This window comes from Anas platyrhynchos, chromosome 6 (genome assembly GCF_047663525.1).
Source record: "Anas platyrhynchos isolate ZD024472 breed Pekin duck chromosome 6, IASCAAS_PekinDuck_T2T, whole genome shotgun sequence".
NCBI lineage: Eukaryota > Metazoa > Chordata > Aves > Anseriformes > Anatidae > Anas > Anas platyrhynchos.
In genome coordinates, this window is record NC_092592.1 from 40,876,998 (window position 1) to 40,894,963 (window position 17,966).

At 51.6% G+C, this 17,966-nt stretch overlaps 1 protein-coding gene across 5 annotated transcripts in view; it reads right to left on the reverse strand.

Moving 5' to 3' along the window:
* Window positions 1-1,169: 1,169 nt before the first annotated feature.
* STK32C (serine/threonine kinase 32C) overlaps window positions 1,170-17,966 on the reverse strand; it is a 79,301-nt gene continuing 62,504 nt past the window's right edge. For 3 of the 5 annotated variants that reach the window (XM_072039952.1, XM_038181450.2, XM_072039953.1), the window contains 10 exons: window positions 15,499-15,650; window positions 12,708-12,881; window positions 12,199-12,236; window positions 9,831-9,920; window positions 9,309-9,412; window positions 9,093-9,209; window positions 7,327-7,452; window positions 7,035-7,166; window positions 5,513-5,580; window positions 1,170-5,329 (listed from right to left, as the gene is read on the reverse strand). In XM_072039952.1, coding sequence (XP_071896053.1) covers window positions 5,191-5,329; window positions 5,513-5,580; window positions 7,035-7,166; window positions 7,327-7,452; window positions 9,093-9,209; window positions 9,309-9,412; window positions 9,831-9,920; window positions 12,199-12,236; window positions 12,708-12,881; window positions 15,499-15,650 — 1,140 coding nt within the window. In that variant the 3' untranslated portion in view covers window positions 1,170-5,190. Of the gene's footprint in view, window positions 5,330-5,512; window positions 5,581-7,034; window positions 7,167-7,326; window positions 7,453-9,092; window positions 9,210-9,308; window positions 9,413-9,830; window positions 9,921-12,198; window positions 12,237-12,707; window positions 12,882-13,493; window positions 13,738-13,952; window positions 14,340-15,498; window positions 15,651-17,966 lie in introns of those variants that run through there. The other 2 variants (XM_072039954.1, XR_011810197.1) reach the window with 2 other exon arrangements.

Consider the following 17,966-nt stretch of genomic DNA (forward strand, 5'->3'; position numbering starts at 1 on the left):
ATCCTCCCCGCTGAGCCCCACGGGTGGGGTTGGGGCCAGTGCCCCCATCAGCCCCCAGCAGCCCCCATCAGCTCTGCTGCTGAGGAGGGGTTCGCATTTGTTCCCTCTGTGGGGGCTGCTTCCCAAAGGGTGTCCTGGGGAGCAGCAGAGCCCACAATGCTGCAGGCTCACCCCAGCCTCCAAACACAGCAGCGGGGGCTAAAACACAGAGCATGCCCCCCTGGGATGTGTGACGGGTCCTGCAGACCCAGCTGTCTGCAAATGCATCCAGAGCCTGTGGGAAGCGAACCCACCTGGGGCACAAGCAGCCTGCGTGGCCTTAATTCCCTCTGACAGCGCCGCTGCAGGCTCTGGGTCAGACGCTTCCAGGCGCTGGCTCAGCTGGCGACACGGAGCTGGCATCCCTTCGCCGTGTGACGCTGGAGCTCAGCTCAGGGGGGCTGCAGGGGGACAGGGACCCCGCAGGTCATCGGTCCAAGCCCCAGCTCCAGCGGGGCAGGCGGCTGGAGGCAGCGCCGAGCCAATGCCCGGGGTTTGGGGATGAATGTCCAGACCAGCTGGCAGGCTCTTTGCAGCAAACCTTGCCATGAACCACCCTCTGGTGGGCAAGGGGGCTCCTTCCCAACCCATCCAGTGCAGGCACCTTTCGTGCAGACCCAGCCATCCCAAACGGTAGCACAGGCACTCCGAGCAGGGAGAAAGGCAACCTGGGTGCTGAGCATGGGGAGGACGAGCCCCAGCAAGCGGTTTGCAGCCTCTTAGTAGAAGCAATCCCAACCCACGGGTGGTCGGTGGGGGATGGCAGGCACTGCTGCTGCAGCTGCGCGACTGCAAACGCTCCTGTGGCCGGCGGGTCCAGCGGGCACTGCGCTGCCACTGGGACAAGCTGGGGAAACGCAGCGCTGCTCACAGAGCTGCTGCCACGAACACAGCTGCTCACTGCCCGGCTGCAAGGTGCCGCTGCTGAGCTGCTCTTGCAAGTGCAACGCAGCACACGCAGCGTGCTGGTGGCGTGCTTTGGCCGTTACACCACCTGGTGTAGTTTGGATGCTAAACAACTCCGGTCTGCGATGCGTAAACAAGAGAGATAATTATAGCATGCACTTTTTACAAGTTTTAATGTTGTTTTCCTACAGAGCGATAACCTAGAAATGACTGCAAAAACTTGGCAATGTTAAAAACACACATTTATTACTCCACATATGCAATGGCTTCTTGCAGTATTTGCAAAAACACAAATTTGTTGTCATAACTGAAATCTTCAGTGACGTGGTAGTATTGTCATGCAGTAAAAGTACAGAAATGTATGAACTGAAAATACAGAGATATGCTTTACATATCCAATTTACACGGAAATAATTAAAAACTATACCCTACCAAGGCAGCAGGATTTCGGCACTGTCCAATGGCAAGTCCATATTATTGGCATTTTTGCTATTATTACTCCTACTCTCTGTTTGGCAAGGTATAGAGCAATAATAAAGAACTGGCAACAAAAGAAACATCCGGACCTGATCTGGCATTTGTTTTCTATGCAAAATTCCCAGTGAAGTCTGTGTAATTCAATGGAAACACTTAAAAATATGCAACTTTGCAGAACTTCAAAATACAACGGAGATAGGAAACTCTTATGGCAAGGAATTCAAGGAGAATAATTTATAGGTGATGCAGACTTTCCACAGCAGATAATGGCACACCCTGTATAAATCTGTCATACAAAAAATACATGTATTTAAATATCTATATACAGAAAATTATTGTATTCTGGTTCTAGTGGAGATGTAAACCAGAGCTGGATCAACTGCCAGGCTCTGCCTTACGGGTTTGGTAGCAGTAGTGCTTCACGACTTCACCATGAGTTTTGCTTACACCCGGAGCTGAATCAGGCTCTGAAGCAACAGAGGGAGAACAGAAGGACAGAAACGGCTCAGAGGACTTCAAAGCAACACGGTTTTCCTAGGAACCAGCCCTTCCACAGGGCGTACGCCCCACAGCCTCGGTGCCTGCGCTGCTGCCCTGGCACAAGCACCCCGCACGGCCGCGGGCACCACGCTCTGCTCCAGGGCATGCACTGGGCATGGGGCTGCAGGGAGCTGGGCACACAGGGGACAGCAGCACGGGGACGGCTGCAGTGCAGCTGATGTGAACCCATCCCAGCCCACGTGCCACAGACAGCAGTGAGAGAGTGGCCCCGACACCCCAAGGTGACAAACAATGGCCCCACAGCAGGAATTGAGGTGACAACATACAGACACAAACAAAACAGCGACAGGGAGCAGGGCACAGCAGAGGTGACACATTAAAACCCATCCCGGGCTTTTTTGACAGTGAAGCAAACAGGTACCCATTTATCACCGTGTTTCCTTTGTACAACTGCTCGTTTCTTTCAATTTCATCTCTGGGGTCTCTGCATAAGCAGGCATCAATAAAGCCCGTTCCCCAGGTGGGCAGTAGTGAAGTGCGTGTCCATGCGTTACTGGCAGTGAGTACCCAAACTGTATCGTACTCACGGTGTCTCTACACGGCACAGTGATCCTGGAAGTCTACGCTGTGTCACCTGTCCCCAGGGAGTCAGATTCAGAAGTTTCTGATGCGAGGCAGAAACGAGAGTTCCCAAATGCGTTCCCCTACGTGTCTGCTGGATCTGCCCCCGGGTCAGCCCCGACACGGTGTCTCCCCAGAAGCTTTGCGGGTCACTGCTTGGCGCTGCTGAGGGCATTTCCAGCACTGACACAGGACGTGCAGTGCTGCAAAGAGAACATCAACGACCAGGACAGGCTCTGGAGTGAGGCGCTCTGGGCTCTGGGCAGTGAGCCAGCCCATGTCTGCACGCAGCAGCGGGGTGTTACGGGCCATTTGTAACATGTCCCAAAGAAAGCGATGAAGATCTGATGAGACACGTCCTCCAGCACTGCAGACATCTCCTCTGGCCTGAGAGCTTGCGGCTGAACAGGATGGACCTGTACCTCCCACACAGGGTGCATTTTGGTCCCCAAATAAAAGTCACACTTCTCCTTGTTCTCAGAGTCTCTAACGTTTGTCATTATTTACAGAAAGAAGCAAAACAGTAAAATGGAATTTAACGAAAAGAACCATTCATACCGGTGACGTAAATCACCTGTAATTCATACTTCCTGAATAAAAACATCTCGTGACCCTCATCCTGCCCCTTTCACACCCACCTGGCTCCCGGCAGGCCACGAGGCAGGTTTCCAGCCCCTCGCAGCAGCAGGGTTATGAAGCCAAACAGAGCCCGGCTCCATGTGGTTATGTGACTCGAGGCTGAAGTGCTGCTCCCGTGACCATGCTGCTCCTGCAGCTGGTGCCCAACACCCACAGCCGTGCTGCTGGCTCTGCGGGGAGGCTGGGGGGGAAACACAACGCACGCAGACGGGGGCCGAGTACAGGGCCGAGGAGCAACCGGCAGACCCCGCAGTACCTCCAAACGGACAGGACTCGTTCCGACACACCGCAGAGCCCAGCTCCGTGAGCTGCCCGTGCCCCCAGCGCCGCGCTGATGCCCCCCAAGGCGCAGAGCCACGACCATCTCTTGCAGGGAAGCGGGGCTGCCATGGGACCCATTTATCCCTGTGGCATGCTCAGTGCCTGCTGCCAGCCCCCAGCCCCATGCACGGGACCACACCGCTCTGTGGAGCCGTGGGGCTGTACTGTGGAGATGCTCATCGGGTGCACCGCCTGCCTGGCGCTGTCCTGAACACCCCTGTGCCACTGGTATAAAAGCTCTGGCTTCCCCCAGCCCCCCATAAAAGTTGTGCCTGCACACCTGAACACGTCTGTTTAAAGACTTCTGAAAGTTTGGTTCTGCACAAGCACAGTCACTCACTGATTTCCACATAAAACTGTGGAAAATAAATGCTTTGTGTCTTTTTTTTCATATAAAAGAGTTTTAAATTGGTTAAGCCATTCTATTTCATCCACTGAACACAAAATTTGTTCTAAAAGAGTCTGCATCTGTTAAAAACGTTTTCTATCCCATTTTGTGTTAAAAATATGCACGAGGGATGCAAACCCAGCGACCTCCTGAACGGCTGGCAGCAAACGTTATGATAGCTGTAAAGTGAATGCAGTTCTCAGGAAACCTTTGCATATCACAGCAGCTTTGTGTTAGCAGACCCAATGGCTCGTTTTTAGCAATAGTAACCGAAAGCCACTGTACAGCAGATTAAGCAACTGATATAGTGAAGGCTCCTGAAAAAAGAAGAAAGGTAACAGCTGGAACAAGTCAGAGATCTCCTGTCTTACTAAGAAGGCAAAACAGGTACTGGTGAATTATACACAGCAGTTTTACTTTACACTGAAAATAAAGCGAAGGGTGAAATAAGGTACTCCCCTCCTTTTGTGATGGAGCAGCACTGTAAGGCCACCCACTTGGTTTCCATTAAATCTGCATCTGTGATGAAATAAACCCTCTGAATCTGGACAAACAGAACCAGAGTTATATGATCCGTTTGCACAGCTCCTTGCAACTCACAACAGCTATGTGAAGAAAGCAAATATTTTAAATACATTTTACATATCAATTATGTGTTTAATCATTACCAAGCCCCAGGAGAATCCATGGAGTGCACAAAAAACATTTATTTGCCGGGAGTCGGGAAAAAGACTCTGGCAGGTGATGAAAGGACAAGGGTGTGCCCGGGCCATCCCCTCCCGGTGCCACAGGACCGTCCCTGCCCCACGGGACCAGCATTGCCCCTGGCTCTCAGCAGGTTGCTGCCACCCTCTGGGACCAGCGAGGCGCTGGGGCTGCTTCGTCCCCACGCAGCCCTCAGTACTGGGAGTGCCGGAGTACAGCGTGCGCCCCGTTCAGCCTGCCTCCTGCTCCACACCTGCTGTGCCCCTTTGCTGTAGCTGTAACTCCGCGTGTTGGCATCTTAGTGTGTTAAAAGCATGTCCAGATCAGCAACCTGACATTAGAAAAGAATAAAGAAATCGGTCTACTTCCTCCGACTCGTTGCATAGCAAGGACCCTTACCCACGACAGGCACCCCAGTGCGCAGACCGGCGTCCGCCCAAGTCCCGAGTTCAGTTCTGTGAGAACTGCCTGTGTTGCTACAGCGCTGCGAGACGAGCTGCTGCGTGCCTCCGGCTGTCTCGGAGCGCAGCCGGTGTTAACTCAGCGCTACCTGAGAACGGGGGACGGGGAGGGGGCGGCCGGCGGCCCCCAGCCTAGCTGCTGCCCGCCGAGGAGCACACGGAGCTGCACATGTTCAGGTTGGAGGTCTCAGACTCGGCCTCCGTCTCGGCTTCATCGGTGGTTTCGGGGGGGGACACGGACTCGCTCGTCTGCTCTTGGCTCTTCTTTAGCCTGTGCGGGGCAGAGGGACCAGGCGTCAAGGATGCACCACCTGAGCTCCTGGGCTGACATCTGTCACGCAGAGCCAAGACCTCAGCGAGATGCTCCTGACCTTCAGGCTCTGGCACTCTCAATTTCTGAGATAAGACAGGAAAAAAGTATTTCTCCTTTCCAAAACATGCCCCCCACACTTACTTCTCTCTGTTAAAGATGACAAAGTCTTGCTGGATAGCTTCAAGGCATTCTTGGAGATAGTCATTTTCCTGTTGAAGAAAAAAACCACACAGGGGTAAGAAGGCCCATCTGCATCTCTCTGCTTCCTACAGCAGCACGGCACAGAGCAGCCACCAGGAACTTCAGCCTCGTCGGCTGATGGAAACAGCACAAGCGATCGCTTTTGTGGCTCTCACTGGGGGCTTGTTTCAGGGGTGCACACAGCGGGGAGCTGACAGTGCCCACATGGCAGGAGGAAGGCGTGGATGTGCAGACGGCTCATGTCCCATGTCTGCCGTTGTCTGACCCCCTGCACCCGCCTGTCCCTGCTCAGAGACCTCCCCGGAGCTCACACACTGCTGCTGCGGGGCCAGCTCCCACCCTGTGCTGCCGCACGTGCTGAGGGGCTTGGCAGACAGCTCGCCCCCAGCTCTGCCGGCAACAAACCCTCCCAGAGGTACTCTCAGGTCTGCTTATTCTGTTCTTTTCCTCCCCAGCTTCCCGATTTATCCTTCGGCCTTTTACAGTAAGTCTCATTGATCGCAGCATTAACTCCCGTCGAAGAAGGAAGGGATCTATTGCAGTTAATTGGCGCAGACAATGAGACAGGCAAAATCCCAACCGGCGCTTCCTCCTGCTGCTCAGATAACAGGTACCGGTGTCCTTGCGGGAGGGGACGGCTTCTGTTTCCTCATGTTGGAATTTGCTCAGCTAAGAGAGGAGCTGCAGCACCAAAGTGGCGGTGATGGGATCACGCATCCTGCCACCCCCTGCACCCCGGCCCTCACAAAGCACTCAGTGCCCCAGGACCTGCCCTGGTGCGCAGTGTGGTGGTTTTATTCCGAGGACATGTCTGATCTGCAAAACCCAGATTCTTCTATTTATCTCCCTACTGACATAAAAGCACCCTAACGCCCACAGTGAACAAGGGAAACAAATGTGTCTGATCTCCAGCTGCATTTCCTGGCTGATGAACTCTCCATAAAGCACTCGTGGCACGCTCCCCCAGACCCACGTGCCGGCCTCTCCGAGACAGGAGCGCAGCAGGGCTGCGGGGGCTGACACAGGCATACAGCCCACGTGGTGTAATGAAAAGTCGGGCCTATTATCCAAAAAATGGAACCGACACCCTGGCTGTTTCTGTGTGGCCATCATCCAGTGCTCAGACAAACCACTACAACATAACCCTGTCCGCAGCGTTTGGAGACATGGGACAGTGCCCTTCAGAAAGGCTGTGACCATACGGACTTTGTTTTTAGTTTTGCTCTGGACCAGCATGCCCAGACCCCTCATTTCATTTACCAAGCCATGGATTATTGTGAAAGGGTTTTATCAAACTTATGTAAGAGGAACATTTGGTTGTCATGAAGACTCCATTTGGCAAATGTTTTTATCAAAACAAATCTGCACGGGAAGGCAGTGCCGCAGTAACTACTGGTGCACACCCCCACAGTTGGTATCTCAGCCTTTTTCCCTGCTGGCTGTTACCGCAGAGATCACTTACGGACTGGGAGCTGTCTTTGCTGTTGTCCCTCGACTTGTTCTTTGCAAGCCTCTTCTTCTTCTTGTGCAGGGGCCTCGACTCCAGGATCATCTCCTCCAGCTCGAAGGTGGGGTCGCAGTGCAGGCGGCCCTTCTGCGGGGCACAGGGACACCACAGACATGGGTTAGCTGTGGGGCGGGCTCCCTCCCCCTCAGCAAACGTGCTCAGGAACTCCTGCTGAGCACAGCCCTTCACCTTAGGGTGCAAACTGGCCCTGGCTGGGTGAGGGAAGCCGCCTGCTGCTTGTACTCACGTTTGGGACGAAGCCCGGCTCCACGCGCTTCTCGCCCACGTCGCTCCAGACCACGGCTGACAAGTAGGCTGACGTCTGAATGTCGGCGAGGCAGGAGAAGCGGTGCTCGGGGTTCACCGTCAGCAGCTGCCACGACAAAAGCGTTCCCATGAGGAAAGAGAAACAGAAACAAGAGAAACAAGAACCCCCCCTGCTTCCTGAACGCACTCGAGTAACTCCACAATGCCGCAAAGTTTGTTTTGGGAAATACGCAACACCCTCTAAAAAAACAACACAAAACTCAGAAAGCTGTTCTACAGAGCGTGAAACCAGGCGGTCACAAGTTCGGTACGGTGACAGCTCAGAGCAGCCCTGCTTTGCCTCCCCCTGTGGGTGCCCACGATGCGGGACCCCCCTGCCACCGCTCCCCCAGGGCCGGAGCAGGCAGCCCCTGAGGTGCTCAGCCTCCCCAGGGGCCCTTCCTCAGCTTCAAACAGCACACGCCTTATTTTCACACCTCCTCTGTGTACCAGGGGATGTTATTCCGTTTATCACACACTCAGACTACTGAGTATATATGAAAAAAAAAAAAAAAGACAGGAATGGCAGCTCGCTTGCTGCTCCACCAAGGAGCCGATGTGAAGGCAGGCTGGAATTTTCGGAGAGCTCCGCATGGTACCGTGCTGAATGCTCAACAGATCTGTGGTATCTGGCACGGCACTTGGGTAAGGCTCCCGGATAACTCAGTGCTTTGTCTCCAGCACCAAAAGCCTCAGCTGCAGCCTGGCCACGCCACCTCCCTGGGGTCCATCCCGGTGATTTCCCCAGGGCACACAGAACTCGAGCCCTGGCCTCCAGCCCTCCCAGCTCAGCTTTGGCATCCACAACCTGGGCGCAGTCCTGCTGCCTGGGGAGCCTGGACACGATGTCCCTGCATGCAGTGACATTCACCTCACCACATGGCACTCCCACGGTGCGCAGGGCAGCGGTGCCAGGGGACAGAGGGGGGTGTGGGGACAGGAGCGTCCCGCGGGGAGGCCACAGCCAGCGACTGAGCTCTGTGCCGCTCCTAAAAGCTGGCACCTCGTGCAGCCCAGCAGATGGCAATGTGAACTTGCTGCAACACTCCACCCAGTGGTAACTAACTCTGCTTCTCCCTAAAACAAAACCTAGTCATGTAAATTGTCCACCCGACATCACCTTATATCGGAGTCCTTATCTGCTGTCAGCGCTGCGCACGCCTTTCCTACAGCACACTCATCAGCTGCTTTCTGAGCTCTCAAGCAAACAGCCCCCCAAATCAGCAACTTTCTAGCTGCAGCAATAAAATGCCAGCAGCTGTTTCACAGATGTACAGAAACCCTCTCGGACAGGTTCACCACTAACTGCCCCTGAGCCGGACTCTTCAGCCGTGCAGAGCCGAGGAGGGAGCAGCTGGCGCAGCAGGCTCAGCACACACTCCTCCATCTCACTCTGCTGTCCCAGCCACGATCGCCACCTTTCCAAGTCAGAAGGCCACATCTGTGCTTGGATGCTGGGAGAACACAATCCTCACCTATGTAAGAACTGGGCTGTTACAACAAGATCAGCCTCTTTGCTCCACTTGCTGTGAAGCAATGCATCTTACTACAGAGGTCAGTGAAAGAACAAAACACCAGATTAATCCATGCTTAAGCCTGAGCACAGTCATATAAAATTAGTCCCGTTTCAATTTTACATTAACACGCTGAAAGATCTCATGTTAGTCCTGCCGTGTACAGTTCACAGCACACCCGAGGGCACCTCACCTTCCTCAGCAGCGCAACCATCTCCTTTGACCACGTGGACGAGTACTGAACACTGACAGTGCTGAACAGCTGGACCAAGGACTCCACTGGGTTGTTGGAGTGGATGTCATACGGCCTCTGGGGGAAACACAGAAAGGTGAGAAGAAAGTCACTTTTCTCTCTGCAGCTCACTAAGGACGCGTGTTCTTAGAGCTCAGGCAGTCCGAAGCACCCTACCCAGCCCCGAAGGAGTTCGTAAGCCATAATTCCCAAGGACCACCAATCCACTTCGAAGGAGTAACCCGTGCCGCCGTTCAGGAAGGAATGGAAAATCTCCGGAGCTGAACGGGAAGAGCACAACCACAACAGTTTATTCACTGACTTCAGTCAGCTTCTGTTTCCATTGCCTACTTCATGCACGCCCGCAGGTAGACGCGGTGACTGCTTTCATGCGTGAATGCCACCGGGGGGGCTTTCAGGACGAGCTAGGAGGCAGCACGCCCGGCCACAGAGGGTGCGAGGAGCTCTGCTCCCCCCGAGCAAGCAGCAAGGCTGGCAGCGGGGCAGGACAGCGGGGCAGGAGAGCAGGGCAGGCTGGCACGGCAGCACCAGCAGGGCTCTGCTGAACAACTTGGGTGCATGCATTAATGGGCTAAGCTAACTCTGTGCCTTTGTGACAGGCAGGAGCTATGAGGTGGCATGCAGCGAGCATTCTCCCAAGGTAAAACCCAGGCGTAACGAGCAGCTATTAGTTCTTACCCATGTATGGCTTTGTTCCAGCTAACGCAGTTGCTCTCTCGCCATCCCTAATTATTGTTGCAATATTAAAATCTGTTAAATGTGCATGACCTTAAATAAAGACACAGTTTAAGAAGGAATTACTCTCGGCACAGAACAATCACAATGCAGAGCACAATTTTTCATCAGCTTTCAGTCTCCGCGAGCACAGCGCAGGGACAGGCAGGTTGCTGTACAGACCCCCCCAAATGGCCACGACAGACCCCGGAGCCTTCTCAGGATCCCGTGCTTGCCAGACGTTTAGGTGGTAGCTAGCTTTGCTTCTTGGTTTTGAATTGCACATGGAGCTTCACATTTTGAACAGAATTTCCAATATCCAGCTTATTCCACCCTACCTGGCTACTCTGCTTCTTTGTTCACGTTACCCCCACCGCGAGCCAGTGACTGCTCAGATCCCCGTGGTACCAGCCAGCTCTCAGAGCTCTGCTACGTCCCACGGGCACCCAGAAAATCCCCAGGCATCCTTCAGGACTACAACATCCATTCCCCTCTCCTCAAACAGTGCTGTCCCCTGCACTGGGCACTGCCACGAAAAAAATTCAAGGCTGAACATGAAAAAGGATTTTTGTTTGTTTGTTTGTTTGTTTTTACAGGATTCTGAGGTTCAAACCTAGGATAACAAGTCCAGTTTTAAATGCCAAATTCTTTACCTTTGGAAAAGTCAGGTTCAGCTTGTGGCCAGCATGAACAAACAGGAGGAATGTGACAAAACCAGGGGAATGCATAAAGGAGCAAGAAAAGCATTGTAACAGTTTACGCTTACAGAGCTCAAACATTACTAGCTAAGCCTACCCCAGGAACTAGTGAGCTACACAGCTCCAGCACATCATCACGTTGATATATCCAGAATCTACAGTCAGTAACAAAGACAGTAGAAAAACACTATACTAAAATAATGCCTCGGTCATGTTGATTAAAAATAACCTGTAACTGTTTTTTGATGAAAGCCACTGAACCACGACTACCACCAAAGTCCTAGAGCTGAGACAGTACCACTCTGCAGACCAGAGCAAATTCGGGCATGTCGGTCTAAGCGAAATTGTAACACTTTGCAAACCCTGAGATTGTACAAGGAAATCATTACAATATTTCAAACAGCGCTGCAGTACTTTCACTCTGTTTCTGTATTCTCCATCATCAGGACTGGGAGTTAGTTAAAATCTGGAGAATAAAAATAGTCTGAATGATTTGAACAGGCTGGGAAACATCTCTCTTAGGTCTGCTGCCAGCCAGCCGGGGCAGATCGGGTAAGCACCGGGGTATTTACTGGCACAGATCAGGCATCTGCAAGGCTTTAAGAAATCTTGCCACGAACTGAGTGTCCCTACAACACTGCTGTACGAAGTGCTGCGTACCTCACGCACAGACTCAACAGGAGCTGGGATAATGAGCACAAGCCGAAGCAGCAGAGGTTTAGGTGTGACATCAGGAGAGGTGCTCAGAACACAACAGTTCAGTGCAGTCGAGCCCCAGGCGGGCTGCTCGGGGAAGCTGGGGTCTCCAGGACTGGGGCAGAAGCCCCAGGACTGGGGAAGAAGAAAAACACCCCCCCACGTGCCTTTCTTGAGGCTTTCTGCTATCTACCAGGCAGCTGTGAAAATGGTCTGTAAATCACAAACAAGTTTCTGCTGTTATTTCTTCCTTGTATCTCCGTTTTCCCAACATCCTTGAGCTTTATACCCTGCGCTATCATCTAATGAACTTCCATGCACGTGTAAGCTTTGGTTCTGACAAGCCTTTATGCTAAAACTCAGGTGCTTTGGAGCCTTCTGCCCTGAGAGGTTGTGTCCTCATTTTGTAAGGTTTATTGCTGGAATAGAGGTGACTATAAGGGAGCTGTCCAATTAGACCACTGAGAGCCTACTAATTGCTTGATAATAATAATATCAATAGATGGTCTCAGGAAGGTTCCCAAGCTTGCTCCTGGCTCAGCCCAGATCCCTCTCTACAGCAAGACATCAAAACTCTTTTCTCCTGCCTAGTAAAAGTTTATGTGCAGATCATTCACTTAGAACTCAAAAAAGACAGTTCTTGTGCTCTGTGCCCCTTCACAATGCATTTCTTGCATGGATAACCTGTGCAATGTAAGAGGCGCTGGCTTGGTGCTGGTGAGAAAGGAGGCAGAGGCAGGGGGTCAGTGAGGGCTCCTCACGATGGAGCTTTCCTCGAATGGCAATGCACATGTATGTCCAACCAAGCACCAACCAAATGTAAGGAGTGGTGCCTTTTCCACAGTTTTTGCAAATAAAAAGACGCACAGAATTCAAGACTGTAAAGAATCGGTCCCTTGAATGAAAGAGGTGGACAAAGCAAGACAGAGAGATCCTACCTTGCTCATCCAGGAGAATGTTGTCTGGTTTTACATCTCTGGAAAAAGAAGCAAGGTTACAGCAAGATGAAATCTCAGTCAGATGAGGGATGCAATTCTACAACAACAACAAAATCTGCAACTTTTTTATCTACCAAAAATTAGAAAGATATAACCCAAATCCTAATAAGGAGCAAATCCCTTTAAGATGGATTAGAAATACGTTTCCCCAGGGGGAAAAAAACAAGTGGGACCACCTGACTGATTCAGGCAGCATCTCCATGAAATTAATAACACAAGGCTCTGCCTGTGAAGCCCTCAATCACAGCTCTTTCGGCTGCCCCATGGAAGAGCGAGGAGTGGGCAGGGCCAGCAGCCCCCCGCCGCCCTGCCTACAGCACCAAGCCCACCCACATCCCAGCACGGACACCCCTGGTGCCGCAGGGCCACCGTGGGCTGTCACACCACAGGGCACCTCGCTTATGGAAATGCCCTCGTTTCCAGCAGCACGGGGCAGCAGCGGGTGTTACCTGTGAATAATGTGCTGACTGCGTAGGTAGTCTAGCGCCAGAGCCATCTCACAGATGTACAGCCTGACTGTCTCTTCGGTAAACTGCACGTTTTGCTGCAGGTGATAGCGGAGGTCACCCCCGAGGAGCAAGTCCACCACCATGAACATGTCCTCCTCGTCCTGGAAGGAGTACCTGCGGGGAGCAGGGTGCTGAGCGAGCCCGCCAGCTCCTGCAGCATCTCACAGGAGTCACAAAATGAAGTTGTTTTTTTTTCCTCTCTTAATTATACAGCACCTGTGAAAAACTGCAAACATCCCCGCAACGAGCATATGTTGGCCTCGGTGTTTACACTTCTTTAATTAGGCAAGCACAATTCAAGATGCTGCCTTGCTTTTTAGCCTTTTGCTGTGCTGGGCAGCGCCTCCTGTCACAGGAGAACCCTCCCCACCAGGCCCTCCCTGCTCACCTGGCACCACTGCCATCGCCACAGGAGGCTGCACACAGCTACAGACCCCGAAACTCCCTGGGGAGAGGCTTAGGACACCTCAGAGAACTGCAAAGGCAACTGAGGTGTCTCAGCTCCCAGCCCAGCACCCTGCTCCCCTCACACCCCGCAGGCCTGGCGCCGAGCGTGCCCCCCCTGCACACCACCCCCCGCTCTGCCAGCAGGCCGCCTTGATTTGCAGTTGGGAAAAACATGATAAAACTGTACTGAAAATATCCCCGTGTATCCTGAAAGTGAATTAGGAAACGCAAGTGCTAATTTAACCACAAAAAAACACAGAAAAAAAGACCTATATTTACGGTATAGTAAAACGCCTCTCTGTATTTGCAGTGGATCCCGAAGGAGACTGACAGCAGTGAGGATACACCACAAAATAACGTTCAATTGTTATATTTGGCAACAGCATTTCTATGGAGGGAGCCTGTGGGGTTGTGTAATGCTTGTGAATCACACACTTCTCATCCTGAATGTGTGCTCATTCTCAATGTATGAGCTGAGAGGGGAAAAGCTGCAAGGAGCAAATTTCCTCAAGAACTTCATTACCTGTTGGGAAAAAAAAATGTTTGCAACTGTTACAACTCTGAAAACATAAATACTAACTTCTTTGGCGACTGTGGAGTAACTGGCCAGCAGAAGGCAGGCGAAGCACTAACAGCTCCCAGCCTGCCAACACGCTCCGAGGCACCAGGAGCCTCGCGGGCTGAAGGAAGACGTGTGCTGCAGATGCATTTTTTGCTTAACGCCTTGATTTCACCTACCTGTGATTTTCCAGGTAAGCATGGCTCTCTTTTCTATTTGCAATTTGCTCCTCTTAGCAGGAGGGAAGGTGCAGCTCCAGGAATTTGTAGGTAATCTCCAAAACTGCTGGGCTGAAAACACTGCCTCAAAGACCTGATGATGCTCTGTGAGCCACGAGCACAGAGCCTGCCTTTATAAAGACCCATGCTACAGCTGAAAGGGTGCATCACAACCCAGGCAAGGGATGTGCAAAGCACCGAGGAAATCAGTCCTAGGCAAAACATGGTTACCCTGGTCACACGCACAACAGGGACAGGGGAGCGTGCTCCTCTCTCCCTCTCAGTCTGTCATCCTCCTCCCAACGGGGTGCAAACCTTCTCCACCATCTCTCAGAAATGCCATTCCTCCTGCAGGATGGGTGTTCAGGCTGTGAACTCCAGATTTCTGTAACCCGCAGCGTGTCCCCTGTCTGCCCTCCCCCTGGCTCCCCCCAGCAGCGCCCATGCCTGCTCGCACAGGACCGGGCATGCACATGGTGGTTTGAAGACATCACACAACTTTTTTTCAGAAACAGATCACTAAAAATAGTTACATTTCAAATTGCTCACTACTAATTAGATTAGATTAGATTACGTTAGATTAGATTACATCAAATTAGATTACGTTGGATTACATTAGTGCATGTGCACTGGCAAAAAGTGTACTCATTACCTGGCAGTGTTTTAGGGTCTAACTTAAAAATAACTACCCTTGAATCAGGCTGACATCTAACAACTAATTTTAGTCTGTAATGCTTTTGAAAAACATCTTGTCTAGATAATTACTGTAAAAAGTGGTAGGCAGGACAACTCCTTGGCTTCCCTACAAGCACAGTAATCCTCCTGCCCCACTAACAGCCCTCCAGTTTACAGAGCAGCCTTGGCAATGACTGCACAGATGCAAACACAGGCAGGGCAGCTTCAAGCTACCTGCTTGTCTGAGAAGTCTCTTGACTTAACTCAGTAAAACTGTACTGAATACACTGGCTATGGCTAAGAGCAGTTCTGCTTATTTAAACTATTAGCACATCTCTGTGAGACAGAGGCCTTCACTGGGACCAAACATTTGCTGTGTAAAACACGACTTTGTACATTTTCATATTAATAAAAGTAATACATAAACATCTCTAAAAATGCTAGCTTCTTTGAATTTTCAAGCTGCTTTTTGGAAAAAAAAGGAAAAAAAAGGCCTCCCCAGAGAATACAATTGACCACAAACTGACTGTCAGAGTATTCAGTATCTCCAAGCTCAAGGGATGGACTGACTGCTTCTTCAACTGCAGTCATTGAAGGGAGCGTCTCACGGTGCCAGCACACCTTAGTCACCCAGCACACAACACACTACAATATTTTAGTTACACTGGTGAGTGGCCCCTCAGTAGGTACGTGATAGGAGTATTTGCAAGAGGGCTTGCTGAGAAAAAAAACACACAAAGGTTTTTGATGGCAAAAGATAGGCTGTCTTAAAATGTTCGAGGCCATGACATGCTGGCATGCCACCAGGAGGCAGAGGGAAGGAGAAGCTCACCAGAGGTTCACCAGGAACACGTGCTCAATCTCCTGCAGGATCTCCAGCTCCCTGAACACGTTGCGAACCTCGTCCCTTTCGATGCACTGCTGCTTGTTCATGTACTTCATGGCATACATCTTCTCAGTGTCTCTCTTCTGCACAATGCACACCTAAAGGACAGCAAAAGTGGAGAAAAAGATAAAAGGTTTAGCAAAACGTTCTGTATCCTCACTGCAGCTTTACTTAGCTGCATAAACAGGTTTCAGAGCCATCTCCTGAGTGATGACAGAGCTCCCCACAAACCCAGCGCTGGGCAGGGCACTGGGTGCACGCGGTTCGGTTCTGCCTCTCCAGGCACCCCCCACAGGGCCGGGGGTTCAGCTGGGTTCCCCTGCTGCTATTTCCTTTGGTGCTGCTCCCCAAGGCTCCTCTGACTCCCGACGACACTGCAGTTATCAAGGTAACTATTTTTAAATGAATTAATGAACATTATGCATGTGGTGTAATTACATCTGTCCTCTTTTAATTATCAGACGACATGCTTATTATCACAATGTGCTGAATGTATTTTCTTTGGAAAAATAAAATAAAATCTGGCCGTTTGCTCCTACAGCCTTCATGTGGACCACCACGGCGAGGCCGACCCCAAGGTGACTTCTCCCCCCCCGTCTGAGCCGTGGCACCCACATTGTGCGGGGCCTCAGCCTCTGAACTGCTGCTCCTCTGCAAGGCTCCCATTAATAACTGTTTGCAAGTGCTAATGGCACATAATATAATATCATCAAGGACACGTTACAGCAAGAAGGTGACACAATAATGGGTGGTTATCAGTAGCCTGATGAAAACACCCCAATTAGCGGCACGCACTCCAATTACGGGGATTATTTTGCGGTTGTCACCGCGATTACTGTACGAGCAGAGGTACGGATTTTATAACTCCGTGCACACCTCAGACCCCGTGCTAAAGGCTTCCCGGCTGCCATCTCCCAAGTGATTGGAACTGCACAAACCAGGTCCAGGCCTCCAGAACCCCCTGCTCGGGGACAGAGCGTGGCCACATGCCTGGTCCTGCAGCAAGCAGGGCAAGCTGGCCTCAGCACCAGGGCAAGGTGCCCGTGGCCACAGCTGCGGGAGGGCAGCCCCAGCCCCCGCCACTCTCTGCCAGGCCCAGCAGAACGAGCGAGGGCTCCTGGAGCCCCGTCCCTGCCACCTGCAATGCCCAGAGGTGCCAAAGCTGCTCGCCTGCGGCTTCTGCTGGGAGTGGTGATAAAAAAACATCAGCTGAAGCCCTGCTTAGTGCAGGTCAAATGGCAACGAACTACCTAGCGCAAGGCAAAGCACCCGCGGGATCTGACTTCTGCTTAAAGCAGACTACGCTGGCTGCATGTTTAATTAGCCACTCAAAAGAAACTCTCTTTTTTAATTTCTTTGAACCGAAAGACCTAACAACAGCTCTTTAAATCATGGACTCTGCTTTTCTAAAAACAGCCTTTCACTAACAGCTTGCCAGACACTGAACAACATCCTCTTCTGATTTCTGTTTGTGTTTCTAAATTTCTAAATCTTTCTTTTGTTTGTTTTGGTTTAGATTTTGACTTTCAGTATTTTCACATGCATTGCTTTTCACATTTCTGTCATTTGCTTTTTGTTTCTCTGCAGGGAAAAGGGACACCCAGTAGAATAAATGAGAAAGTGATGGAAGATTCCTGTACTCTGCAATCATCCTAAGTTGTTTTCTGAAATGGAACAGCATCACCTCAATACCAAGTAATTCCAGCTTCAAGTGCTCTAGAAACTTTTATTCTCTATTTCCTGGAAGAAAGAAAAAAAAAAAAGAAAGGAAAAAGAAAAAGAAAAACACAACACTTGGGAGTCAATAGGAACATTCTGCTAATGGCCAAGCCCCACGCAGTGCCGGCTGGGGGCAGCCCCACGGGGGCAGAGGGAGGTGCTGGTGCCAGAGCGGTGCCGGCGAGGCCCCAGGCACAAGGCAAGGGGCGCCAGGACAAGTCTCCTGTGCCCCGGGCACTCCTCCAGGGCTGGGGCATGCTGTGTGCCCTGCAGTCACCCCTACAGCCCTTAATGGCTAAGGACGTTAATGCAGTTCTTGGCAGGGCCTAGCGCTGGTCTACAACGTGAGGAGCGGCGTTGGTCCTGCCCTCGCCTGGCACGGACGTTTCGGTCCTCCGTGGCAGCAGGAATCCTCCCTGAAATGTCTGCGCCCACAGAAATGTGTCCCGTGCACAGACACATAGTGCCCATCACGCACCTCTGTCTGCTCCTCTGCTCGTGCATCTGCTCTTGAGGAAGCAAGAAACGTCTACTTGGTAACGAGTCTAAGTGGCTTTTTCTATTAGGCTCGATCCATTTTTCAAGTAGATCTACAAAGCGAAGAGACACAAGAAAGCAAAAGAAAAGCCTACTTTGTCCTCATCCTGCATAACGTGGTCCCTCGCTGCACAAAGGAAAATTTTGGTGCTTAAATG